The sequence below is a fragment of the Thamnophis sirtalis genome, unplaced genomic scaffold (assembly GCF_051295495.1).
Source record: "Thamnophis sirtalis isolate CommonGarterSnake01/CBP01778 unplaced genomic scaffold, rThaSir2_p1.2 scaffold_3, whole genome shotgun sequence".
In the NCBI taxonomy this organism is placed as follows: Eukaryota; Metazoa; Chordata; class Lepidosauria; order Squamata; family Natricidae; genus Thamnophis; species Thamnophis sirtalis.
In genome coordinates this window covers 171,548,167-171,574,582 of record NW_028261383.1, presented here as the reverse complement: position 1 = coordinate 171,574,582, position 26,416 = coordinate 171,548,167, and the positions used below count along the sequence as shown (strand labels likewise).

Below are 26,416 nucleotides of genomic sequence, written 5' to 3'. Positions count from 1 at the left end.
AGCTATTCTGTCTTTCAAAACATGTTTCTTTCTTTTCGCATCCAGAGAAATATTCTGCCTTTTCAATATTTTCTAGGATACTTCATTTTTTTTTCTGGGAGAGGGCTGGGTGATAAACTTCCTACAGGAGGAAAAAGAGAAGAAATTCGCTGAATGGCTTTTTTTTGGTAAAGAGGATTGGCATCCAAATACGAAGCAAATACGTCCTCCTCTCCTGCCACGCGCCAGGACTACCACGCAGGCGAAGAAGAGGCACAATATCCGTTGACGTCGAGCAGCGGGGACTACATCTCCCAGGATGCCTCGTGTGTCTCTTTGCGGCGCTCTGTCGCGCGTCACTCTCATGCGCTGCGGCGCCCACTTCCTGCCGTGGAGCCAGGCCTGAGTCGCTCCGGTCGTTTCCGTCGGCGACGATGCCAACCGGCGACTACGAGTAAGGAAAGCAAGAGGGGGGGGGCGGGTTGGGGAGGGGGTTGTAACGGGAAGGGGGCGCGTGCTGCGTGGGGCGAGAGGGGGTGGGGGAAAGGCACCCGGGGAAGTCGCACACGTGTCGTCGCCGGTTATCCTGAAAAGGCATGCAGACGGCGCCCAGGAGGGACGCGCGTATCGGGTGTGAATTCACACGTGCGCGCGCGCGCGCGCAAAGCCGGGGTTCGAACTCTCGAGCGAGTCGGCCTTCCGAACTCCTCGGGCGCCATTTGCGCAGCTGTCCCTCGCCTCGTGTTATATTAAACGCTGCGCCCACGCTGAACGTTTCCCCGAACACTTTTTGCGGGTCGTCCTTTCAGTAAACTAAAGACGATTTATTTTTAATTGAAAAGTTTTAATAAATTTTACAGGTGTTTCCCCTTCCCTCCCTCCCTCCCTCTCCAGCCCTGCCCCCCCCTCCAGCCCCTCCCTCCCCCCAAACTTCCCAGAGCAAAATACAGGTTATAAACATTTTAAAACTCATACACTAACATAAGCTAAACTAACTATAGTTCAGTGTTTCTCAACCTTGGCCACTTGAAGATGTCTGGACTTTAACTCCCAGAATTCCCCAGCCAGCGAATGCTGGCTGGGGAATTCTGGGAGTTGAAGTCCAGACATCTTCAAGTGGCCAAGGTTGAGAAACACTGAACTATAGCATCTTACCTCCCTCTTGTACTTTAACTCCCCTTTTATTAAGCTAAATTTAGATAAATTATAACATTCCTCGTCCATTCATAAGCTAATTGAAGTTCCTTAGTCCGATATTTATTTTGAACGTAGTCAATCCATCTTCTCCATTCCAACTTGTAGTTCTCATCTGAATGGTCTTTCCAATATGCTGAAATTTTAGCCATCTCTGCTAAGTTTACTACTTTTAACGTCCGTTCTTGAATAACAAGCAGTTCCTCCTTCTCCCAGCAAACTTGTTGCCCTTGTTAAATTCAGAATCAAATTAGTCTCTTATAACTATACAGTCTGTAATTATACCTAGCAGAAACAGCTGAGGAGTGAAGGTTGTCCTTTTTTTAAAGAGTATTTTATATAATCCACCATATTTTTATCCAAAATGCTTTAGCTTTTTTACAAACCCGTCATACATAATAATACATAGCATCAACACAATCACATTGGACCTGGGTACTTGAGAGACTGCCTGCTGCCAATTACCTCCAATAGACCGATTAGATCCCACAGATTAGGCCTCCTCCGAATTCCATCCGCCGGCCAATGCCGACTGGCGACCACCCGGAGGAGAGCCTTCTCTGTGGCTGCTCCGACCCTCTGGAACGAGCTCCCCGTGGAGATTCGAACCCTCACCACCCTCCAGGCCTTCCGCAAAGCCCTTAAAACCTGGCTGTTCCGACAGGCCTGGGGCTAAAGAGCTTTTGCCCCCCCCCTCGAATGGTATGGTTGTTGTGTGCTTTTAAATTGTGTATTGTTTTGTTCATCTTTTTTATTCCTTATCTGTACCCCTTCCCTTGACTTGGATTGTGAGCCGCCCTGAGTCCCCTTTGGGGAAAAGGGTGGCATATAAATGTAATAAATTCAATTCAATTCATCTCCAACATTTAAATTGTAAATTTGGATACATACAAGGTAACTTTTGGGGATCTAAATACCATCTATTAAACATCTTACTAGAACTCTCTTTATCAATTTTTAAGCTTGCGTAAATTTTACATTTCTTACCCAAATCTTTTCCCATGTTTCCGTCATTATTAAACAAAGTTATCAATACCTTTCTACCATTCTTCCATTTTTGCATCTTTTTTAAAATGTTGGTAAATAAACTAAACACAAATTAAAGGGAGGGAGAAGAAGGTAGCCACGCAAAAGCCTGCCATGAATTCCCACCGATGCGCCCTGGGTAGGAAGGGGAAAGAGGAGGAAGTGGCGTTGGGGAAAGGGGGTGAGGCGCTGTGCCTGACTCCGTTTTCACTGAGGGGAGCCAAGCCTTTGTCTGGGTGGTTCCCATGGCTGTGGGATCACCAGAAAAACGCAGCCACATCCCTGTTCTAATGTAGGAACTAAAGTGGAAGCCTCCTTCCAACCCAATTAGGGTTAGGTTTTTTTTCTTTCTGTACAGGTAAGTCTGATTTGATTTTTGATTTGATTTTATTAATATTTGTAGGCCGCCCTTTTCCCTGAGGGGACTCAGGGCGGCTCACATAAAATCCGGGAGGGGGAATACAGACATTGACATAGAACATATAATAAAATAGTAAAGCAACATACATTCATCATTCGGGAGGGGCGGCTATCCTTGTCCCCAGGCCTGACGGGCTAGCCAGTTCTTAAGGGCTGTGCGGAAGGCCTGGACGGTGGAGAGGGTACGAATCTCCACAGGGAGCTCGTTCCAAAGGGTCGGGGCTACTACTGAGAAGGCCCTCCTCCTTGTAGTTGCCAGCCGGCATTGGCTGGCCGATGGAATACGGAGGAGGCCTAATCTATGTGATCTTATTGGTCGCAGGGAGGTAATTGGCAGTCCTCAACTTACCATCACAATTCAGCCCAAAATGTATGTTGCTAAGTGAGAAATTTGTTAAGTGGCTTCTGTCCCATTTGATGACTTTCCTCCCCCGCATTTCATTTCATTTATTGAATTTCTATGCCGCCCAATCCCGAGAGGCTCCGGGCGGCTTACAGAAATGAAAAAATTAAAAAGAATTTTTAAAAACAATGGGACATAACAAAGTTAAAAAAAAGGAACACAACAAACACCCAATCGAAAGGGGGCTGGACCTCAAATCAAGGGGTCAACAGCCCCAGGCCTGCCGGAAAAGCCAGGTTTTAATGGCTTTGCGGAAGGCCATGAGAGTGGGGAGGGCCCGGATCTCTGGGGGCAGCTCATTCCATAGGGCCGGAGCAGCAACACAGAAGGCCCTACTCCTAGGCATCGCCAGTGGCATTGTCCCGCTGAAGGCACCCGGAGAAGGCCCATCCTGTGCGATCTTATTGGTCTAAGGGAGGTATGTGGCAGGAGACGGTCTCGCAGGTATCCGGGTCCTAGGCCATGTAGGGCTTTAAAGGTGATAACCAGCACCTTGAATCGTGCTCGGAGACCAATGGGCAGCTGAGTCAGTTGTCAGTTGTCAAGCTTCCAAATGTAAATCAGGTGACCATGGGGGTTTGCTGCAATTTTTATAAGCCTGAAAGATCTTCCTATGTCACTTTTTTTCAGTGCCGTTGTAACTTCAGAAAGTCACTCAATGAATTGTTGTAAGTTGAGGACTACCTGTACAATGTTTTACACAATAGCATAATCTCCACATGTAAGTTATAGGTAGCCCATCCCAAATTATGCACTGGACAGTGTTTTTGGACCAGCCCTCGACTTGCAACCGTTGATTTAGGGACCATTCAAACTTGCCACGCCGTTTGAAAAAAAAGTAAATTACGAGCATTTTTCACATTTGCAACCATTTGCAGCATCTCCATGGTCACGTAATCAAAATTCAGACCCTTGGCGACTGGCTCGTATTTATGACGGTTGCAGTGTCCTGGGCTCACGTGATCCCTTTTGTGGCCGTCTGATGAGCAAAGTCAATGAAGAAGCCAATTCACTTAACAGCCGTGTACTAATTGAACAACGGCAGTGATTCACTTAATAACTGTGGCAAGAAAGGTTGCAAAAGGAGAGAAAGTTCACTTAAATCAGTGTTTCTCAAGCTTGTCAACTTGAAGATGTCTGGACTTCAACTCCCAGAATTCCCCAGCCAGCGAATGCTGGCTGGGGAATTCTGGGAGTTGAAGTCCAGACATCTTCAAGTTGACAAGCTTGAGAAACACTGACTTAAATGTTTTGCTTAGCAACTGAAATTTTGGACTCAGTTGTGGTCATAAATCGAGGAATGCCTGTATGGGCATCTGATCTGAATAAGGTGAGTTTTCAGAAGTAAAAAAAACAAGTACAATGTGGATAGAAAACTCGAGTGGTAATTGCGTGAATGAATTGGGGGATATGGAGGCTGGCGTTTCTTTATATTATTGCACTAAGATTTTTATCCCACCTTTTTTGTATATAGGCCAGTGTGGTGAATTCACCTAACACTCCTGTGTCCTATTTTTCCTCAGAACAAAAACCCTGTAAATTGTGTTAGGTTGGGTTGAGAGAGAGAGTGACTAGCCCAAAGTCATCAAACTGGTTTTTATGCATAAATCGGGACTAGAACTCACATTCCTGAGTTCTAGGCTAATGCTTAAACCACTACAGCAAACTGGCTCTCTGTGATGGAATTATAGTTTGAGGACAAAGGAGAAAGGCTTGGGAGGCACAACACATGACTGTGGAATTAGGAAACTTTGGTAGATGGCGGAGGAGGAAATTTAGATGTTTTATGGGCAAAACTTTGGTGTCTTGTCTTGAACATGTAAGCAGATAAACTCACCAGATGGTAAAATTAACCCAGGTTTTTAGCCCTACATTTTGTAACTTAACTATCAGCTTGTTGGCTTCTCCATTAGAAATTATAGAAAAAGGAAAAATAACAGCTGTTCACCCAAATTGATATTTTGATTAAACCGCTAAAAAAAATATTTAAACTATTATTTTACTACAGACTAAAATATGATTGGAAATAAACCTAAATAAACCTTTGGAATCAGCTACCCCCAGAGATCCGGACCATACCCACTCTCATGGCCTTCAGGAAAGCTGTAAAAACCTGGCTGTTCCGGCAGGCCTGGGGCTGTTGACCTCATTGTTGAGGTCCAGCCCCAATTAGAACGAATGTATGTGATTTTGTGATTTTAAACTGTCTTTTTTCTTTTTCTTTTTCTTTCTTTCTTTTGTAAGCCGCCTGGAGTCCTTCGGGATTGGGTGGCATATAAATTTTAATAAATAATAAATATTTCTTGCTATCCAAAGAAGGAAGTGTGCATTTTATGGAATCGAGTTAGAATGGAATCCGGAGCATATTGTAATACTGTGTAACAGAATAAGACCAGTCTTAGAATAATGAAATTGAGGGAGGACACACATATATTTATGGAATTTGACAATAGGTACCTAACATGATATTTTTCTCTCTTTTAGCTCCAAGCCCAGTTGGGCAGATCAAGTGGAAGAAGAAGGAGATGATGGTGAGAGATTTAATGTGCAGCTAATCGGCTCTTTGCTTAGCCAAGCATAGTAACACTTTGTTTACATGCTGGATTTTATCACACAATCTCTCCACCTGTCCCTTTTGAAATCTTATGCCCATATCTCAGGAAGAAGCAATGTCAAGAAAACCTCCCTAAGTATTAATTTTCTTTGAAAGCTGCCTGATTTTGTTTATCAAGTTACATAAATCCCAATCAGTCCTTTATAACTTCAGTTCTCCTTGCATATTTCCATTACTTTGTGGGTGGTTTTCTGTTTTGTACATTTGGATTTTGCATTCGGTGGACAGTTTATATAGACAGTTCTCCTTTATTTTATTCCCTAACAACCTTGTAAGGTTGATATTCTTTCTGGCTAACTTAAATTGACAAACTTAAGGAGAGCCTTCTCTGTGGGAGCGCCTTCCCTCTAGAATAGCAATAGCAATAGCAGTTAGACTTATATACCGCTTCATAGGGCTTTCAGCCGTCTCTAAGCGGTTTACAGAGTCAGCATATCGCCCCCACAGTCTGGGTCCTCATTTTACCCACTTCGGAAGGATGGAAGGCTGAGTCAACCCTGAGCCGGTGAGATTTGAACAGCCGAACTGCAGAACTGCAGTCAGCTGAAGTAGCCTGCAGTGCTGCATTTAAACACTGCGCCACCTCGGCTCTTATCTTGCTATCCAAATGTGAGCTGCCCCCGGAGCTTTGTATAATCCCCAACCTCCGGTCCTTCCGACGCGCCCTAAAAAGTTGGCTTTTCCAGCAAGCCGGCCTGGCCTGAACAAAATAAAAGAAATGATATATTATTGTTAATTTTAATCGATTTTTTAAAATGTTATTGTTAATCTCAATTGGGTTTGTTTTTTGGATATTCTATCGAATTTTCAAAAAAACTTTTGCAATATGTGTTTCTTTTTTAATGTTGTACGCCGCCCTGAGTCCTTTGGGAGAAGGGCGGCATATAAATCCAATAAACCAAACCAACCAAACAGTATCTTTCATTGATAACAGTGAAGGTGAACAGTAGGAAACATCAGTTCAAATACACATGGTTAAATGGCTCTATTTTGGGCTTTTAAAATATTGTAGAACGGTATACTTCTATGCACGTAGAGTATTGTGCTATTTATTTTGAATGAATCTACTTTGCTTCCAAATTGATAAACCTTCAACCATCTAATTTTGCCGTAATTTAGATGGTTGAAGAATTTTGTGTGCATATCACAGCTGGCCTCCCTATGCTTTTCCATCACAGATAAATGCATTACCAGCGACCTACTCAAAGATATTCCCCTGACAGATGTACTGAGCGAACCTGCAGTCGTAACTGCGGTCGTCGAGCCAGAACTTATCAAAGGAGGTAGGAGCTACATTGGTATCTGTTGTGGCCCGGCAGGAGCCGTTGGAGCTGTCACCAGAGTCTGACAGCGAGGGGCCCTCTGAGTCGGCTCTGGAGGATGTGGAGGACCCTGGACAGGGTTCCGACTCTGATCAGGGCGCAGAGAGACTGGTTGGCCACTAGGTGGCGCCTGAGCCTTGGACCAGTGGGGAGGAGACAAGGGAGAGTGATCCAGAAGCCAGCAGTAAGTTGTTCCTGGATGCACGCCATCGAAGAGCTACTAGACGTCAGGAACAGTTGCGCAATTACAGGAGGTGATTGTGCTCAGCTGATGGTCATTAGGCTCCTCTCCAGACTATAAAAAAGACTGCTTGTGACACGCCCCTCTTGCAGAAGTCAACGCATTGACTAAAGAGAACGTAACTAACTTGGCAGGCTGGATTGCTGCCAAGGTTTGTCTGACTTGCTGCCAAGGTCCTTATCTGTTTGTTTGCTTGGCTTTCAGCCACCGAGATTTTGGCTTCTTGCTATTAAAAGTACATTCTAGTTAAGCTTGTCTCGGCTTTTGTTACTGGACGGAGGAGGGGGTCAGAACAGGTAATCTATCTGAATGGCAGGAGGAAGCCGAGCATGAAATGTCTCCAGTTCCCCCAATGCGAATCTTTGTAAATTCCCGTATTCCTTTTTACAGAGCCGCTCCCACCTCCCAAAGAAGTTGTGAATGGAAACATTAAGACGGTGACTGAGTACAGAGAAGAGGAAGATGGCCATAAGGTGAAGGTGAGTGGAAACCAAGATTGAGGGGTGTGTCCAGCTTCCTCACTCAGGGTCTCTTGTCTGGGCCACTCACAGTCCTCTCCTGATCTATTGTTCGCTGTTTAGTAGCAATAGCAATAGCAGTAGACTTATATACCGCTTCATAGGGCTTTCAGCCCTCTCTAAGCGGTTTACAGAGAGTCAGCATATTGCCCCCAACAATCTGGGTCCTCATTTTACCCACCTCGGAAGGATGGAAGGCTGAGTCAACCCTGAGCCGGTGAGATTTGAACCGCTGAACTGCTGATCTAGCAGTAGCCTGCAGTGCTGCATTTAACCACTGCGCCACCTTGGTAGGACCTGTGACAGCGACCCCCATTTTCATTGCTAGTTGCCTTTCTTTAGTGGAGAGGAAAAGTTCTTCCCCATATAGTACATTTCTTTTAAATATACTTTTTTATTTTCCATTTTCATAACATATAATCACATGTATACTATTACATAGCCAGTATCCTATTGTATTAAGTAGTAATTACATCAGTTCCTCTTGTCATCAACGCCCAGAAAGATAAAAACCCATTATTAGCTCTTCTGCTCTCCATACACCTCTTTCTTCTACCTCTCTCCTGCCTCCTTTCTTCCCTCCATCATCCTTTCCTACTCTACTTCCCCTTCCTTTCTCCTTCTCCTCTCTCTTCATTCCACTCCTCCTTATCCTCCTCATCTTCCCCCCTTACCCTCTCTCCTATCCCTCTCTTCCCATCTTTCTTCTCTCCTCTGTTTCCCACTCTTCCTCTTATTGGTGTATTTCAGCTTCTGAGCAAACTCCATTCTATGTTGATGGTATTTATGCTTCCGTATCAATATATACTACATATACTACATTTTTTTGTTGTTAGCTGAAAGTGAACTATCTTCGATTGCTGCTTATTCTCTCCTGGTTTGAAGATTATTATTTTTTTTTGAGAATTTTTTTTATTGTTTTAGTTAAACAAAAACACACGAAAAAAGAATCATCTTTCGTTACATCTTGTAGAAAGTGTATTGATTGGTTACAAATATATTCCGAGCGTTTCTTCCACCATCCTTACATATACTTCATTCAAATCAAGTTGTACATTTTAAGTCAAGAAGGAAAAATTATGTATTTTACTATCCCTGTACCACAATTTTCATTTGATTACCATTATTTAAAGATGTTTTTTTATCTAGAATCATGTATATTTAAAGACACAACCACCTACTGGCATTCATTTGCAGTTTCAATAGATCTCCAATAACGTTACATCTTTATGACATATTCTAAAACAACTTCAGTTAAGTAAGATATCTAAGCATTCCCCCCCCCATAACACACCTGTATATATCATTAGATATTATCCATTAACGTTTCTTTGTTATTATTGTAGTTGACTAAAACTTATTTACTGTTTATCTCACCTCTCCTCTCCACAGGCCCACACAATATTATACCTTTATAGCCATCTTTAAACAATGATCTATTAATAAGATTTATAGGACTTTTCCCTCAATCCCAAATTAGTTAATTACGTGCTAATGTTGACGCTGCTTCACCTCTTTCCTCGTGGTCCTGTTCTGCAGACTCAGAGAAGTAGGCTTTGGGATACAGGCTACTAATAGTTTAAGCTTAGCCATCCTATGGTGAAACGTAAGAAAGTCCTATGCAGAATTACTTATTCCCACCTGAGCACTTTGTGACAAGTTGCTGTCCTTTCACAGATCATCCGCACCTTTAGAATCGAGACTCGAAAGGCCTCCAAGGCTGTGGCAAGGAGAAAGGTGAGTGTCCAACGGGGCCAAGGCCTGAAGTGTGCCAGGCTCAGCCTCAAGCCCAGCACCTACACTTCCGAGTCGGCGTGCAGTCGATATTCGGCAGCCCAAAGGCGACAGCTGGCGAGGTAGCATGGGTGGTGTGGCTCCACCGGTGACCAAATGGGCCCTGGCAGACCAGCGGTGGGAGGAAGCACTCCAGAGGTTGTAGATCTGAACCAGTTCACCCCATGCCAGGTAGGAGCAACCCAGTAGGGTGACCGAGAGCAGCACAGCCAGGCGGGCAAACGGTCCCCGTGAAACCAGCAGGCCCAGCAGCCTGAAAGAGGCATGGGGGGTGCGGGAGTCAATTCCGATGCACCGCGTGGCCTGCTGCATCCCAGCCATGGACAAGCCAAGAGTAGGTGGGCCAGATTGACACCCGGATTAATGGAGGCAGGCTGTTGTGACACGTGGCGGCACCGGCAGCAGGCAAAGGCACGGGATAGTGGAGGCGATCCCTACTGCCACCGGTAGCCTCCCACCATCCAGTGCGATCCCACAGAGTTGGCCTCCTCAGGGTGCTGTCGGCCAGACAGTGTCGGCTAGTGACCCCCAGGGGGAGAGCCTTCTCTGTGGGAGCGCCTTCTCTCTGGAATGAGCTGCCCCCGGAGCTTCGTATAATCCCCGACCTCCGGTCCTTCCGACGTGCCCTTAAAAAGTTGGCTTTTCCAGCAAGCCGGCCTGGCCTGAACAAAACGAAATAAATGATTGATTTAATTGTTAATTTTAATCTAATTTTTAAAATGTTATTGTTAATGTTAATTGAGTTTGTTTTTTGGATACTCTATCTTTTTTTTAACTTTTGTAATATGTATTTATTTTTTAATGTTGTACGCCGCCCTGAATCCTTTGGGAGAAGGGCGGCGTATAAATCCAATGAATAACAATAATAACGTGCCACATGGTTTTTTGCCTTGTTATAACAGCAGCCTGAGCAAGACCTGAGCTTCATGCCTGGCGGAGCATAAACCATGTTAGGGTGATTTACACATGTGTCATTTTACACTCCGTCCCGCCGTCTCTCTGCTTGCCCGAGGCTGCTGTTGGATACCATCCCATGAACTCACGGCCTCCTGTGCTGGCCTCCCCCACGCCCTGCCCAGGCTGATGATGATCTTCACCAGGGCTTATTTTTGGGGGGTAGGGCTTATAATTAGGCACATGCTTAAAAATCAGGCTAGGCTTTATTTTCAAGATAGGTCTTATTTTTGGGGAAGGAAACAGTTTTCCCCCCAACTTTCAGGATCACCAATGAGGGAGAAAATAGCAATAGCAGTTAGACTTATATACCGCTTCATAGGGCTTTCAGCCCTCTAAGCGGTTTACAGAGTCAGCATATCGCCCTCAACAACAATCCGGGTCCTCATTTCACCCACCTCGGAAGGATGGAAGGCTGAGTCAACCTTGAGCCGGTGAGATTTGAACAGCCGAACTGCAGTCAGCTGAAGTAGCCTGCAGTGCTGCATTTAACCACTGCGCCACCTTATTCAACCTTTTTATTCTTCTCCTTAGAACTGGAAGAAATTTGGCAACTCCGAATTTGATGCCCCTGGCCCAAATGTGGCCACTACTACTGTGAGCGACGATGTCTTTATGACTTTCATAACCAGCAAGGAGGTGAGTGGTGGCATGCAGGACATCAATCATTCTGTAATTATCCCCCCCCCCCCCCAAAAAAAAATTCTGGCAGTTGCTGTGATAGTATCTCTTGAGAATGCCAGATTACATTCAAAATTAGTGGATGGATGGTTATGGAAAGGAATGGCATTCCTTTTGCGTTGTTCCACAGAGGTTGTACTAGGTATGCTTGTTCACATTTTTGGCATATGTGAAAAAAGTAAAGGAGACATTTGCATGGATTCAGAAGAGGAAGAGGGAGTTAGATAAGCTTTTACATGGGGCTGTCCCTGAAGAGTGTTCGGAGACTACAGTTGGTCCAGAATGCAGCCGCGTGAGCGATATCGGGGGTACCTAGATACACCCATGTTACACCCATCCTCCGCGAGCTGCACTGGCTCCCTATTGGTCTCCGAACGCGCTTCAAGGTGCTAGTCATTACTTTTAAAGCCCTACCTGGCTATCTGAGAGACCGCCTCCTGCCACATACCTCCCAACGACCAATAAGATCTCACAGGTTGGGCCTCCTTCGGGTGCCGTCGGCCGGACAATGCCGGCTGACGGTCGCTCGAGGGAGGGCCTTCTCTGTAGCTGCTCCGGTCCTGTGGAACGACCTACCCGTAGAGATCCGGACCCTTTCCACTCTCTCAGCCTTCCGAAAAGCCACCAAAACCTGGCTGTCCAGCCCCATCTAGACAGAATGGATGGTGTGTTGTTTTAAAAACTGTTATCTTTTTATTCCTAATTTTTAACTTTTTATCTGTCTCTGTAAGCCGCCCAGAGTCCTACGGGATTGGGCGGCATACAAATTTATTAAATTTCAATTTTTTACTCATTTATCTATGCCTGTCGTCATTTCCCTTTTCCAGGACTTGAATTGCCAGGAGGAGGAGGACCCTATGAACAAGCTTAAAGGGCAGAAGATCGTGTCATGCCGTATCTGCAAGGGCGACCACTGGACCACTCGCTGCCCGTATAAGGACACACTGGGGCCCATGCAGAAGGAGCTAGCGGAGCAGCTGGGTCTTTCCACAGGCGAGAAGGAGAAAGTCCCTGGAGGTGAGGGCTGGAGAAGTCAGGGACAGTGGAAGGCATCTTAGAGCCGAGGTGGCGCAGTGGTTAGGGTGCAGTACTGCAGGCCACTTCAGCTGACTGCTAGCTGCAGTTGGGCGGTTCAAATCTCACCGGCTCAAAGGTTGACTCAGCCTTCCATTCTTCCGAGGTGGGTAAAATGGGGACCCGGATTGTTGTTGGGGGCAATATGCTGACTCTGTAAACCTCTTAGAGAGGGCTGAAAGCCCTATGAAGCGGTATATAAGTCTAACTGCTAACTGCTATTGTTCAACCTTTCGCTTAAGCCACATTTTGTCTCCAGAACCAGAGCCCGTTCAGGCTCAGCAGAGCAAGACGGGGAAGTACGTCCCACCCAGCCTGAGAGATGGAGCCAGTCGCAGAGGGGAATCCATGCAGCCAAATCGCAGAGGTGAGTTTCTGCAGAGGGAAGCTGGCTATCTACATCTGCTGTGGTCTTTAACAGCGGCGTGTTTAGGCATCTGCACCAGCCGAGGTGGCGCAGTGGTTAGGGTGCAGTACCACTGACTGACGATTCCCCCCACCACCACCACTTCTTCTCCCACTGTATATTCCATCATATCATACTTACAAATACCCCAAATGGTCAGAGACACCTCCCTTCCCCCCCCCAAAAAAAAATCTAAGCTATTCTACCTTCAAAGACTCACGTGCAGCATTGGAAAAAAGAGCAATAAAATCAAGGAGACAAGGAAACATAGGAAATAAAGGGCATATTGACTAATAGAATCCCTAAACCTTTTGAGACTTTGGGGAAAATGCAGAAAAGAACAAAGATGATTAGGGGACTGGAGACTAAAAAGAAGAGAAGAGAAGAGCCGAGGTGGCGCAGTGGTTAGGGTGCAGTACTGCAGGCCACTTCAGCTGACTGTTATCTGCAGTTCAGCGGTTCTAATCTCACCGGCTCAAGGCTGACTCAGCCTTCCATCCTTCCGAGGTGGGTGAAATGAGCACCCAGACTGTGGGGGCGATATACTGACTCTGTAAAACCGCTTAGAGAGGGCTGAAAGTCCTATGAAGCGGTATATAAGTCTAACTGCTATTGCTATCCAGTCCTTCAGCTTCTGCCAGCAGCCATCTTTTTTTTCCTTTTCACTTCCACCCGTAGCTGATGACAATGCCACCATCCGCGTCACCAACTTGTCTGAGGACACCCGGGAGACTGACCTTCAAGAGCTCTTCCGTCCTTTCGGATCCATCTCCCGCATTTACCTGGCCAAGGACAAAACTACTGGCCAATCCAAGGTAAGGGATGGATAAGTGGGATGGGAGGGGGAAAAAAACACTTTTTTTTTTTTCAAATAATCTTTATTGGTTATACATTTTTTTAAAAAATAAGACATACAAATACAACTTTAAACATACAACCCACCCACCCACCCCTGCAGTGACAATCATTCACAGCCCAACTTTTTTTTCCCTTCCTCGTTGTTGTTATTATTATTATTATCATTATTATTATTATTAAATCGATTTATAGGCCGCCCAATCCCAGAGGACTCCGGGCGGCTTAGATCGAAAGAAAGAAAAAAGAATAATAAAAAATGACAATAAAAACATGATTAAAAACAACACACATACATTCGTTACGATCGGGCCTGGACCTCAACAACTCGTTTCTGGGGGTAGCTCATATAGTCTCTAACCAGCATCTTCTCATTACAAAGTTCAGGGATCTATTACAATACCCACGTTCACTTTTAGTTCCCACTGTTAACAACTGCTATTTGACTTTCCCTGTTTTAAGTCCCTGCTTGTCGCCCACATATACCACTGGTTCCAGCTAAGATAATGTTCCGTTTCTCCTTTGTCCCTCAGCCAACCCATCATTCTGTCCGTTTCTGCACACTCATAAATCTTTTCAATTATGGCATCTTCCGATGGTATGGTAGTAGATTTCCAAAATTGTGCATAGGTTATTCTTGCGGCCACAATTATATGTAGGCTCAAATGCCATATAGATTTACTCATGTTTTCTGGTTTTATGCTTAGTAAAAAAATTCTCGGGTTTCCATTCCATGCTTGCCCCGGTAACCTCTTTTAGCCAGTTTTGAATCCTTCTCCAGTATTTCGTGGCCTCAGTATAGGACCACCAAATATGGTAGAATGTGCCATTCCTTCTTCCACATTTCCAACACAATGGAGATAACCCAGGGAACATTTTGGCTAACCTCGTTGTGGGGGAAATGCCACCTATAAACCATCTTGTATATATTTTGTTTAAACGCTGTAGATCACGTGAGTTTAATAGTCTTACTCCAACAAGTTTGATGCTGACTCAGATTGCAAAGATGAGAGGGGGAGGCAATCCCTCACTTGTAGCACACTCTTAGTTGTTTAAGGCACTGTTGTGAGAGGCTCTGCAAAGGTAAGCTCTGGGCAGGTGCAAAATTGGTCAGGATATAATTGATTTTTTTCCCGGGTGCTCCTAGATCATCGCTGTCCTGGGTCAAGGCTTGCCAAACGCTGGCACTTGTGGAAGTAAAATTCCAACCTGTTTAAAGTGGGGGGGAAATTAAGCAGATCTCATTGCTTCCAAAGAAGATGGTTGGAAAACACTTTCTGCATTCCCAGGAACTTGGAAAATGTGTGCCAATCCTGTGCTCCAGGTTAATCAATAGTGAAACTTTTTCTGAGCGACCGTGGTGGCAGCTAAACTGATAGTAACAAGATTTCCCAGGGCAGGCTTTACAGGCAGGTTGATCTCAATGCCCCCACTATTTTGGAAGAGTTGGCAAGAGCAATTTTTGTCATAATTGTCCTCTGGCAGATTGAGATGTAGGGGTTTTCTTTGAACGCTGCAGATAAGGAGAAAGTCCCTGGAGGGTGAGAGTTGGAGAGGTGGCCAATGTCCTCCCCCTTGCTTGCTTCTAATTGTTCTTCCTGTTATTTTCTTTTTAGGGCTTTGCCTTCATCAGCTTCCACCGCCGTGAGGATGCTGCCAGGGCTATTGCGGGCGTGTCTGGCTTTGGCTACGATCACCTGATCCTAAATGTGGAATGGGCCAAGTAAGTAAATGCCTTAGTTTTCACTTTCAAAATCTCCCTACAGAGTTAGTTTTTCAAAGTTAGTTACTTTTGATTAGGTTATGCTTGGCCCGGCGGTCCATTACACTTCAAAATTTAGGACAGCAGCCCCACCACCACCACCACCACCAACTCTTTCATTGGGAAATTTCTCTTGCCCAGCTTTTGCAGTGTGCCATGGAAGCTGCTGTGCCACTCCTCAGATTCCCAAGATAGCATCATCTACAGGGCTCTAGAATTACATCAAAATAAATGTTTAAAAATATAACAAAGGTGGAAAGATCAAAATTTCATTCCATTTGAAGTAAGACTGTCCACATTATCTGAATTTTCCGTGACCCGACAAATGCGTGCCCGAAAAATGCGCGCCGACAAAACCACCATGACAAAACGGCGGCGTTGAAAGCGCGTCCACTAAAGTGCGCCGACAAAACCGTGCCCACAAAAGCGTGATTAGGGTTTTTAGGTAAGGGTTAGGGTTGTTAACGTTGTTACCGTTGTTTTCGATGGTGTGCTTTTGTTGACGCGCTTTAGTGGGCGCGCTTTCGACGTCGCCGTTTTGTCACGGCGGTTTTGTCGGCGCGCATTTGTCGGTGAACCGAATTTTCAGTCCTTTTTTTTTTAAAAAGGACAGTGACATCCATATCAACTCTCACTTGTGAATCACAATTTGATCTTAAAATGGGGATTGCAACGCTAAAGTTTTTTTTGTGGGGGGGGGATCCTCTAATTGCATGGATTTTTTTTCTGCAAAATTAATTTGATGCTGCTGTGATCAGCCTCCCCTCTTCTCAGGACATGTTTCTGCCCCGGCCAAAGATAGGAAGTAGTTTTAATTCAATATGTTGAAAATTATTCATCTCAGTGAGTGTTTTCAGGATTTTTTTCATCGGAGACCAAGCTAAAACACTTTTCTTTCCCCACAGACCTTCCACCAACTGAAGTCTTCTGCCCTGATTTTGGTTTTGGCTTTGGAAATAACCAGGTTCTGTTGTTAACTGGAGATAACTAGTCTCTAATAAAAATTCATTGCAGCCTTGTATGTTGTTGTGTCAGTTGTATCATGATGAAGAAAGTCCTGTTAAGTCAGAATATCATTCGTGAATCTCCAGTCTTAATCACCAAAACAGTCCATCACGACAGAAACCCAACATTTTTACTGTTGCCTTTGTTATATTTGTGGGGTTTTTTTATTTGTGCTGATAAATAAATAAAGGGAGGCTAGTATAGATCTATTTCAAGCTAAACAGTAAAAATGTTGGGTTTCTGTCGTGATGGACTCTTGTGACGAGCCGATTGACAGATGATGGAAGCAGTTAGCTTCCTCCCATAATTGGGGCTTACCAGGGGTTGTAAAAATCTAATACATACCTTTCACCCTGGCTTCACTGATAACGGATAAGAGCCTGTGGCCTAATGGCTAAGAAGTCTGCCTAGTATGTAATATAGCCCAGGTTCAAATCCCAGTAAGGGTATGGCTAGCTGTTGAGAGCTAAATAGCTTGAAATAGATCTATACTAGTCTCCCTTTATTTATTTATCAGCACAAATAAAATAAAAAAAACACACACACACAAACATAGATAGATAGATAGATAGATAGATAGATAGATAGATAGATAGATAGATAGATAGATAGATAGATAAATACAGACATATACATATACACATATATATACATACATACATACATATATATCAGCAAAATTAGAGTTACATGGGAGCTTAGCAAATAAAGACTCAAAGACTGCAGTGCTATGTCCTTCTAAAATAATCAATGAACATGTCACCCTGCCTTCCAGGAGACAAAACTAATGATTTCATTGGAGTAAAGATTGAGCAAGGAATAAATTAGTAATAATTGCAATTTAATCAATGCAACACCATCCTATGATGGAAAAGGTACAGATTTTGCAGAAGGTGGAAAGGAAAATAGAAAGTTATTAAAAAAAAGTGCAGTGAAATGAGCGTCTCCACGTTCCATGTGTTCTGCATCAGAATATTGCTATTGAGATGAGTTGCATAAAATAACATTGTGGCCCAGCAGGAGCCGTTGGAGCTGCCACCAGACTCCGACAGCGAGGGGCCCTATGAGTCGGCTCTGGAGGAGGTGGAGGACCCTGGACAGGGTTCCGACTCCGAGCAGGGCGCAGAGAGGCTGGTTGGCCACCAGGAGGTGCCTGAGCCTTGCACCAGTGGGGAGGAGACAAGGGAGAGTGATCCGGAAGCCAGCAGTGAGTTGTTCCTGGATGCCCGGCACCGATGAGCTAATAGGCGTCAGGAACAGTTGTGCAAGTACAGGAGGTAAATGCACTCAGCTGGTGGTCATTAGGCTCCTCTCCAGACTATAAAAAGGACTGCTTGTGCACACACCCCTCTTGCAGAAGTCAACGTAGGAACTAAGGTCGGAGAATAGAATTGTGAGCTTGGCAGGCTGGTTTGCTGCCAAGCCTTAATCTGTGCCAGCTTGCTGCCAAGGACCTATCTGTCTGTTAATAAATTCCGGAAAGTATCTTTGACTCGGAGTGTGTTGGTGTGGGAAGGGGGGGGTCAGAACAGATAATGACCCCATAGGACACACTGATCATATTGCACGACAATCCAAAAGCAAAAACCAATTGGAATGAGCTGTGAGGCCAACAGATGGAGCTGTTGCTCATCAGATTGCTTGCTATGGGATGAGGGTTTTCTTGTATTTTATTTTATTTGTCCCTTTAAGTCAGTGTTGATTTCTGAAGACTTCCTGGACAAAGTCCTTTCAATTTCCTTGGCCAGATTTCAGAAGTGGTTTGTCATTGCCACTAAGGCTGAGTGTGTGGCTGATTTAAGGCTTTGAGCCTAAGAAGGGTTTGTTGGTTTATAATTGGTACCTTAATCGTGATATAAAACTGGCTCTCATTCTTTTAAGACAAAGTTCAGTGTGGAGAAACAGGACCAGAGTTGAGATGGTCATATATCAGAATAACAGAGTTGGAAGGGAACTTGGAGGTCTGCTACTCCAACTCAAGCGGGAAACCCTAGGGTATAAAATGTATAAAACAACAACTTTGGGTGGCTTATGAAAATGAAAACACTACAGAAACTAAATAATAAAACAAATGATGCACATTGTATAATCTTACAAGAAGCTTCCCACCACCCTAATGCAAACCCCAGGAGAGGTGCCATATTTAAAACAACTCTTTAAGTGAGCTCCAAATAGGAGCCATCTGGAAAGAGGTTGTTCCAGCAGGTAGAGACATGCTGACTGACTGTTTTCTGGGTAAGGAAATGTCTTAAGGGACATTATAGACCTAAAGGACAAAAGTAAAAAAAAAAAGTCAGATTCATCCAACCTTTAGGTTTTTTTTCCTTCCTTCCTTCCTTCCTTCCTTCCTTCCTTCCTTCCTTCCTTCCTTCCTTCCTTCCTTCCTTCCTTCCTTCCTTCCTTCCTTCAACTAAAAGTGAAAATGGTATTTTAATAGATCCCTGAATTTTGTAACAAGAAGATGCTGGTTAGAGACTAAACAATGTGGAAGAAAAGAATGTTGGGCTGTGAACGACTGTCGGGGGGAGTGAGGGGAGAGGGTTTGTATGTTTAAAGCTGTATTTGTATGTCCCATTAAAAAAAATGTATAACCAATAAAGATTACTTTAAAAAAAAACTTGTTGTGGCCCAAACCTGGCTCACCTAAGACAACCAAATCACTTCCAAGATAAAGATCACATATATAGATGAAAATGGTAAAACAGTGTTGTGGCCCGGCAGGAGCCGTTGGAGCTGCCACCAGACTCCGACAGCGAGGGGTCTTATGAGTCGGCCCTGGAGGATGTGGAGGACCCTGGACAGGGTTCCGACTCCGAGCAGGGTGCAGAGAGGCTGGTTGGTCCCCAGGTAACAACTGAGCCTTGGATCAGTGGGGAGGAGACAAGAGAGAAGGATACAGAAACCTCCTGTGAGTTGTTTCGGGATGCACGCAGGCGAAGGGCTGATCGGCGTAAAGAACAACTAAGTTCTTACAGGAGGTGATTACGAGCAGCTGTTGCTCGTTAAGATTCCCCTCCTGCTTATAAAAGAGACTGCTGGTGACACGCCCTTCTTGCAGAAGTCAACGTTGTCATTCGCGTCCACAAATCGAGAGAAACCAACTTGAATAAGCGGCTTGATGAGAGAAGCCTGTTTGCAGTGTTTGCAGTGAAGTTATAGGACTTTTGCCAGAGCGATTATCTTTGTTTATTTTGGGCTCGCAGCCAACAAGAGCCTGGACCAGAGGTGGGTTCCTACCAGTTCGCACCTATTCGGTAGAACCGGTTCGTCAAATCTACCGAACCGGTTAGAAGAGGTTCCACCAGTGGACCTGGAAACCAGGCCACACCTACAGAAGAGGTTCCAAATTTTTTTTGAAACCCACCACTCACACACACACACACACACACACACACACACACACACACACACAGACACAGAGAGAGAGAGAAAGAAAGAAAGAAAGGAAGGAAGAAATAAGAAAGAAAGAAAGAAAAAAGAAAGAAAAGTGTGAGAGAGAGAGATGAAAGAAAAAAAGAAAAAAGGGACAGAGAGACAAAAGGAAAGAAAGAGAGAGGGGGGGCTGGCAAGCCACTCCCACCAGGTCACATGGCCGGCAAACCACTCCCACAAAGGAGTCCACAGTAGGTGCCAAAAAATTTTGAAACCCACCACTGGCCTGGACTGATTAAAACATTAGCAATAGCAATAGCAATATAATAGCAATAGCAGTAGACTTATATACCACTTCATAGGCCTTTCAGGCCTCTCTAAGCGGTTTACAGAGTCAGCATATTGCCCCCAACAACAATCTGGGTCCTCATTTTACCCACCTCGGAAGGATGGAAGGCTGAGTCAACCCTGAGCCAGTGAGATTTGAACCGCTGACCTGCTGATCTAGCAGTAGCCTGCAGTGCTGCATTTAACCACTGCGCCACCTTGGCTCTTACATTCTTTTGTACGTCTGTTTTGGCTTTCATTCCTGTTCGGAGAAGGGGTCAGAACAAAACAGTATATACAAAACTCCTAGCAAAGCATTGGCAACTTGCTGAGAGCCTTGTTAGAAAGGAGGAACCACAACTTGTACCCTCTTTGACCTACAACATTTCAAAGACAGGTCAAAAGAGAAAGGCAGACACTGGAAATTACAGCATGACATTGAGCTGTTTTGATAAACCCATCTGGACGAACTTATTATTTATCCCTTCCCACTAAATCATCATGCTAGCCATACCATGACCCCATAGATTTGGTAATGAATGCAGTTTACATGTGTATTGGAGGATGGGGAGGGGACTTTTACCACCATAGAGGACAAATGGTACTTGACTTTTGCCCGTTAGCCAAATGCCATGTTATATCTTTTGATGAGCATGTCAAACATCTGTTCAGTCTTTCCTGGCACAGTATTAAATGTTAACAAGTCTGCTAGGAGGGCCTGCCTTCACATTCCACTAATTGCAGCAGAAATATGCCTCATTAGCTGTGTTTCATGTCCTCAAAATGCCACCTTTGCTCATCTGCAGCCCTCACAGCAGCAGCTCAATTAATCTTTAGCTAGGCCACTTTTCAAATAGCATCTCATGCTTCTCCCAGTACAAACCTTGCTGTAGAATCTGTGATGCCTCATTGATGATGTTAGTGATGATGTACAGAGGTTGGCATCTTCCTTGCTCCCGCTGACTATTTGAGGGTACTGTAGACATGTCCCCTCCTCCCTGGGCATTGCTCTTGCTTCAGCTTTAGATTAGACGAATAACCTGCCTTAGCACCCACCTCAATTATAATGTTGGGATGTAGGGTGGGCAAGATAGCAATAGCCATAGCACTTAGACTTATATACCACTTTACAGTGCTTTACAGCCCTCTCTAAGCAGTTTACAGAGTCAGCATATTGCCCCCCAACAATCTGGATCCTCATTTTGCCCACCTTGGAAGGATGGAAGGCTGAGTTAATCTTGACCCTGGTGAGATTTGAGCTGCCAAATTGCAGGCAGCCAGCAGTCAGCAGAAGTAGCCTGCAGTACTGCACTCTAACCACCACGGCTCAAGATACTCAATATCCCTCCCTAACACATCCATCATGGAGTTGAACAATATATGTTTATAATCAAAAGAGACAGATGGTCAGGTAGAAAGTTCACCCAGAAGAGTTAACCCTAATTTTTAGGAGTAGCCCTTACCCCCTCATAACATAGGGAAATTATCAAAAGTAAATTATTAACCTAACATACTTCTGGAACTGAGGACTCTAATTCATTTAGCTCCATGTCTTGGTAATAGGTCTAGTCATTCTCACAGGACTACAGAGACTGTAGGAGACACGAAAGCCAAAAACATGTTGAACATAAGTATGATCTTTATTGTCATTGTACTTAAATGCAACGAAATTGGTTTTAACCTCACTGGTGCAAAATTAGAACAGAAACGAAAAAAGAAAGAAAAAGAAAGAAAAAACTAGCGTGTGCATGGAGCGATTGTGGTTGTATTTAAAAGTCTCACAGCCCAAGGATAGAAACTATCTTTAAACCTGTTTGTTCGCCTGGCTATGCTTCGATGTCTTCTGCCCGATGGTAGAAGTGCAAAGAGACACTGACCAGGGTGTGAGTCATCTCTGAGTATCTTCCTTACTCTGCTAAAGCAGCGAGGCCTGGCGATGTCATCCAATGGTGTCAGAGGGCAACCAATGGTTTCTTGTGCCGAATTGATCACTCTCTGTAGTGCCTTCCTGTCCGCAGCTGTTAAACCAGCACACCATACTGTAATACAATATGTGAGGACACTTTCTATGGTGGACTGATAGAAAGAGGTCATCAGCCGTTGTTCCACCGGATTTTTTTCACAGGACTCTAAGGAAATGAAGTATCTGTTGGGCCTTTCCAATCACCAGGGATGTGTTGTTTTTCCAGGTGAGATCTTGACTACTAAGCACTCCCAAGAATTTAAAAGAGGAAACCCTCTCCACACAGCCCCTCTCGATATACAGTGGGGCAGGTTCCTCTCTGTGCTTCCGGAAATCTAACACCATCTCCTTTGTCTTACTAGTATTTAGATGTAAGTTGTTTCTTGAGCACCATGCGGATATCTTCTGGACTTCTCCCTTGTATGCTGATTTGTCCCCTCCAGTTATGAGACCCAGCACCGTTGTGTCGTCTGCAAACTTTATTAGGATATTGGATGGATCAGAGGATATGCAGTCATATGTATACAGTGAGTACAGGTATGGGCTGAGCACACAGCCCTGAGGGGAGCCTGTGCTGAGCTTCAGCGTGGAAGATGTAAAGGACCCAACCCTTACTGTTTGTGGACGATCCGTCAGGAAATCTTTGTTCCATTCATAATTGAAGGGAGGGAAATTCAGGTCAATCAACTTTTCAATGAGAATTCCTGGTAAGATGGTGTTAAAGGCCGAGCTATAGTCTGAAGAGACTGCGCCTGCCGGGTGCAGGGGTCTCCCCAACCGGTGGTCCACTTCACGGTTCCAATTCCTGAGACTGCTTCCCAATAAGACACGAAGGCTGCATTCTGGGTGAAGTGGCAATCTCTGTCTTTCCAGAGTGCTTTTTTATTGACATACACAAAGGAAAGGGTGGATTCACATGGTCTATGTGGACCAATCATGGTTGTACAAGTCTATGGTATATGGTAACTCATTTACTTCCATGTAGACCTCTGAACCTAAAGAATGCCCATAGTCAGCAAATAAATCTTTTACCAGCATGCAAACTTCTGATGCTTAATTAATGTTTGAGAGTTAAACAGATGTAACCCCTGATTTAATCAACGCTTAGTTACAAGTCTGTGGTTGCTGATCTGCTTAATGTTAAGGGTACTGATTTAATCAACGCTTGGAGTTGGACAGTTTGTCTTACTGATCTAATCATATGGCCAATTATTGCTTTTAGTTTACTGATTTAATCATATGGTTAATTATTGCTTCTGTTCTATAGTGTTACAGTATGGCTGAATGCATACCTGCACGTATATCGCAACATAGTCTATAAAAACATCCTGACATAATTCCCAGATTTCTCAAGGTGGCTCAGTGCAATATGTAGAGCAATGATGATGGAGTCCCCTGTTGACCTGTTGTTTCTATAAGCAAACCGGTGTTGATCAAAATTTGGTGGAAGGCAGGACCTGAGGTGTTGTAGGAGCAATCTCTCAGAGCACTTCATCGCTATAGACCTCAGTGCAAGAGGCATCCAAGCTTTTTATGGCTGCTTTTTTCGGAACTGGGATAATCGTGGCTGCTTTCAAGCATGATGGGACTCTAGCCTGTTGCAGGGAGAGGTTAAAAATCCTTGTCAGGACCCCTGATAGCAGTGGAGGGACCAGATGGAGAGGAGAGTGTGGGCTTAGAACAGATCTTCAAAACTCTGAATTGGCATCACCCCCCTAAACATCTTTTGATGCGCTTTTAGTCATAGAGCAGAAGTGGGTTTCTGCCGGCTCAGATCGGGCGAACTGGTAGTGGAAGCGGCAGGAAGCTCCGCCCACCCAGACATTTCTGCGCATGTGCAGAAGTGTCGCGCACACGAGCAAACCGGTAGTAGAAAAAAACTGAGGGTATGGACATAGAATGGGGATACTTTTTGTAATGTCTCCGGGTCAGTGTTGATTCCTGGCAATTCTGCAGTTTTCCTTGCAGTTTTCTTGGCAATGTTTTTTCGGAAGTGGCTTGCCATTGCTTCCTTCCTAGGGCTCAGATAGAGGGACTGGCCCGGAATCATGCAGCTCGCTTTGAGCCTAAGTTGGGGGACTAGAATTCAAGGTCCTCTGGTTTCTAGTGGAGCCTTAACCACTACTCCAAACTGGCTGATACTAGGTGAGTTGCAAAGTTATTTGTCCAAATTTGTGGAACAAACCGTTTCTCATCCAGATGCTTTCCAAATGTGTTGGATTATAGGCCCAACAAGTAAGTGTGTGTGTGTGTGTGTGTGTGTGTGTGTGTGTGTGTGTGTGTGTGTGTGTGTTTCCATATACAAGGTAGAGTGGTGAGAAAAAAGTAATACACTATTGTCCATGGTCATTTTTCTGTAATTTAAACAAGACATATGCATGTTGCTATTTCCCATTTCTTTTGTCGAGCCGAGGTGGTGCAGTGGTTAAATGCAGCACTGCAGGCTACTTCAGCTGACTGCAGTTCTGCAGTTCGGCTGTTCAAATCTCACCAGCTCAAGGTTGACTCAGCCTTCCATCCTTCCGAGGTGGGTGAAATGAGGACCCGGATTGTTGTTGGGGGCAATATGCTGACTCTGTAAACCGCTTAGAGAGGGCTGAAAGCCCTATGAAGCGGTATATAAGTCTAACTGCTATTGCTATTGATAGTTTCCTTCGTTCCTTCCTTGTGGTTAGAATGCAGTATTGCAGGCTAACTCTACCCACAGTCTGGAGTTTGATCCTGACCGGCTCAAAGTTGACTCAGCCTTCCATCCTTCCGAGGTGGATAAAATGAGGACCCGGATTGTTGTTGGGGGCGATATGCTGACTCTGTAAACCGCTTAGAGAGGGCTGAAAGCCCTATGAAGCGGTATATAAGTCTAACTGCTATTGCTATTGTCTCATCTTGGAGTCATACAGTTACTGTTAATTTTAAATAGAAATGAAGTCCCCCCCCCCTAAAACTCTTTAAAAATGCACAAGGGAAACATGTCTCCGCTGATCACTTTTCTGCCTAAGGGCCTGCAAGAATTCTGGCATGAAAAACCATTTCCTTCCTGGAAAAAAAAACATGCTTGATAAGCTGGTTTTAACCACAGACACCACAGTGAAAGCATCCTTATCGCCAGGGCTCTTTTTGAAGTGGGAAGTATTGCGGATTGCTTTCCTTTTGTATGATCAGATAAATCCTTTGACTCAAGTCTCCATATGCTGTACAATTGCAAAATGTTGCTAAGACTAGCAGCATCTGAAGGCTGTGAGAGCTCGTAACTACAATTAAAGTACCAAAGGGATAAATATTCTGTAGTCCGAGCACGATTCAAGGTGCTGATTATTACCTTTAAAGCCCTCCATGGCCTAGGACCCGGATATCTACGAAACCGTCTTCTGCCGCACACCTCCCAACGACCGATAAGATCGCACAGGGTGGGCCTTCTTCAGGTGCCATCAGCCAGACAATGTCGGCTGGCGGCTCCCCGGGGGAGGGCCTTCTCTGTAGCCGCTCCGACCCTATGGAACGAACTACCCCCAGAGATCCGGACCCTACCCACTCTCATGGCCTTCCGAAAGGCTATCAAAACCTGGCTATTCCGGCAGGCCTGGGGCTGTTGACCTCTTGACCGAGGTCCAGCCCGGATTAGACTGGGTGCATGATATGCTTCTTTTAATTTGTTTTCCTCTGTTTGTTTTTAACTCTTTTTAAAAATCTATTTTCTGTAAGCCGCCCGGAGTCCTTCGGGATTGGGCGACCTATAAATTTAATAAATCCAATCCAATCCATTTCCTCACAGTCTTTTTAATGAGTTGGCAAGAAAATGTGTTGGCATAATTGTGCTAGTGACGAAATGTGCCCATCTTTGATCTGCAAGGACAGTCTCACTCCTTGGCATGTTTGCCAAGGCTCGGGGCATTTTGGTGAACCTCAGAGCCATGAGTGAGAGACTGAGAAAGTCAGTGGGGGTGAGACACAAGTGATATCATGAAGGAAGTCTCTTAAAAATGGCTAGCAATTTTGTCCTGGGGAAGACAGAATAAAACCAAGAGAATAACTGATGAGATAAGGGGCATATTTGTAAATAGTTTTATCAGAAAAATTTAAAGTAGGTCAAAAAATTATGTTATTGAATATTTGTAAGATGGCGAAATGGACTTGTGTAATAATGAACATGTGCTTCTTAAAATGTATAAACATTTATTGACATTTGAAACATAGCAAATTAATGTGTGACAAAATGGAATTCAAATATGGTTATAATATACAGATGGAAGAGTGGGAAAATATGTGGTTGAAAGGATTGAAATTTGCACAATGTTATAATGTTGAAAAATGAAGGAATAACATCTTTGTTTGAGTGTGTGATGTACAAGGACAATAATGAACATAAGCATACTCGATAGGTGATTGGTGGAATTATACATAATTGAAAACAGTGATATACAAATATAAATGGTTGGTAAATCTCTTTCATATTGGGATATGTGATTATAAAAAGGTATATTGTTATTAAACAGACAATCAAGAATG

The 26,416-nt window shown here is 44.4% G+C and overlaps 1 protein-coding gene across 1 annotated transcript; it reads left to right on the top strand.

Annotated features, from left to right (window-relative positions):
- The first annotated feature begins 287 nt into the window (after positions 1 to 287).
- On the top strand, positions 288 to 16,261 carry EIF3G (eukaryotic translation initiation factor 3 subunit G). The gene is made up of 11 exons (XM_087710947.1): positions 288 to 433; positions 5,507 to 5,553; positions 6,815 to 6,919; positions 7,590 to 7,678; positions 9,395 to 9,454; positions 11,000 to 11,104; positions 11,974 to 12,163; positions 12,480 to 12,587; positions 13,305 to 13,441; positions 15,098 to 15,204; positions 16,149 to 16,261. The coding sequence occupies exons 1-11, from the start codon at positions 414 to 416 to the stop codon at positions 16,162 to 16,164; spliced, it is 984 nt and encodes a 327-aa protein (XP_087567073.1). The 5' UTR covers positions 288 to 413; the 3' UTR covers positions 16,165 to 16,261.
- The last annotated feature ends 10,155 nt before the right edge of the window (positions 16,262 to 26,416 follow it).

Excerpts from the sequence above, each read along its gene's own strand:
- EIF3G (XM_087710947.1), top strand. The coding sequence starts at position 414 with ATGCCAACCGGCGACTACGA. Across the intron at positions 6,920-7,589 it reads GCCAGAACTTATCAAAGGAG|AGCCGCTCCCACCTCCCAAA; the intron begins GTAGGAGCTACA and ends TCCTTTTTACAG. Across the intron at positions 12,588-13,304 it reads CATGCAGCCAAATCGCAGAG|CTGATGACAATGCCACCATC; the intron begins GTGAGTTTCTGC and ends TTCCACCCGTAG.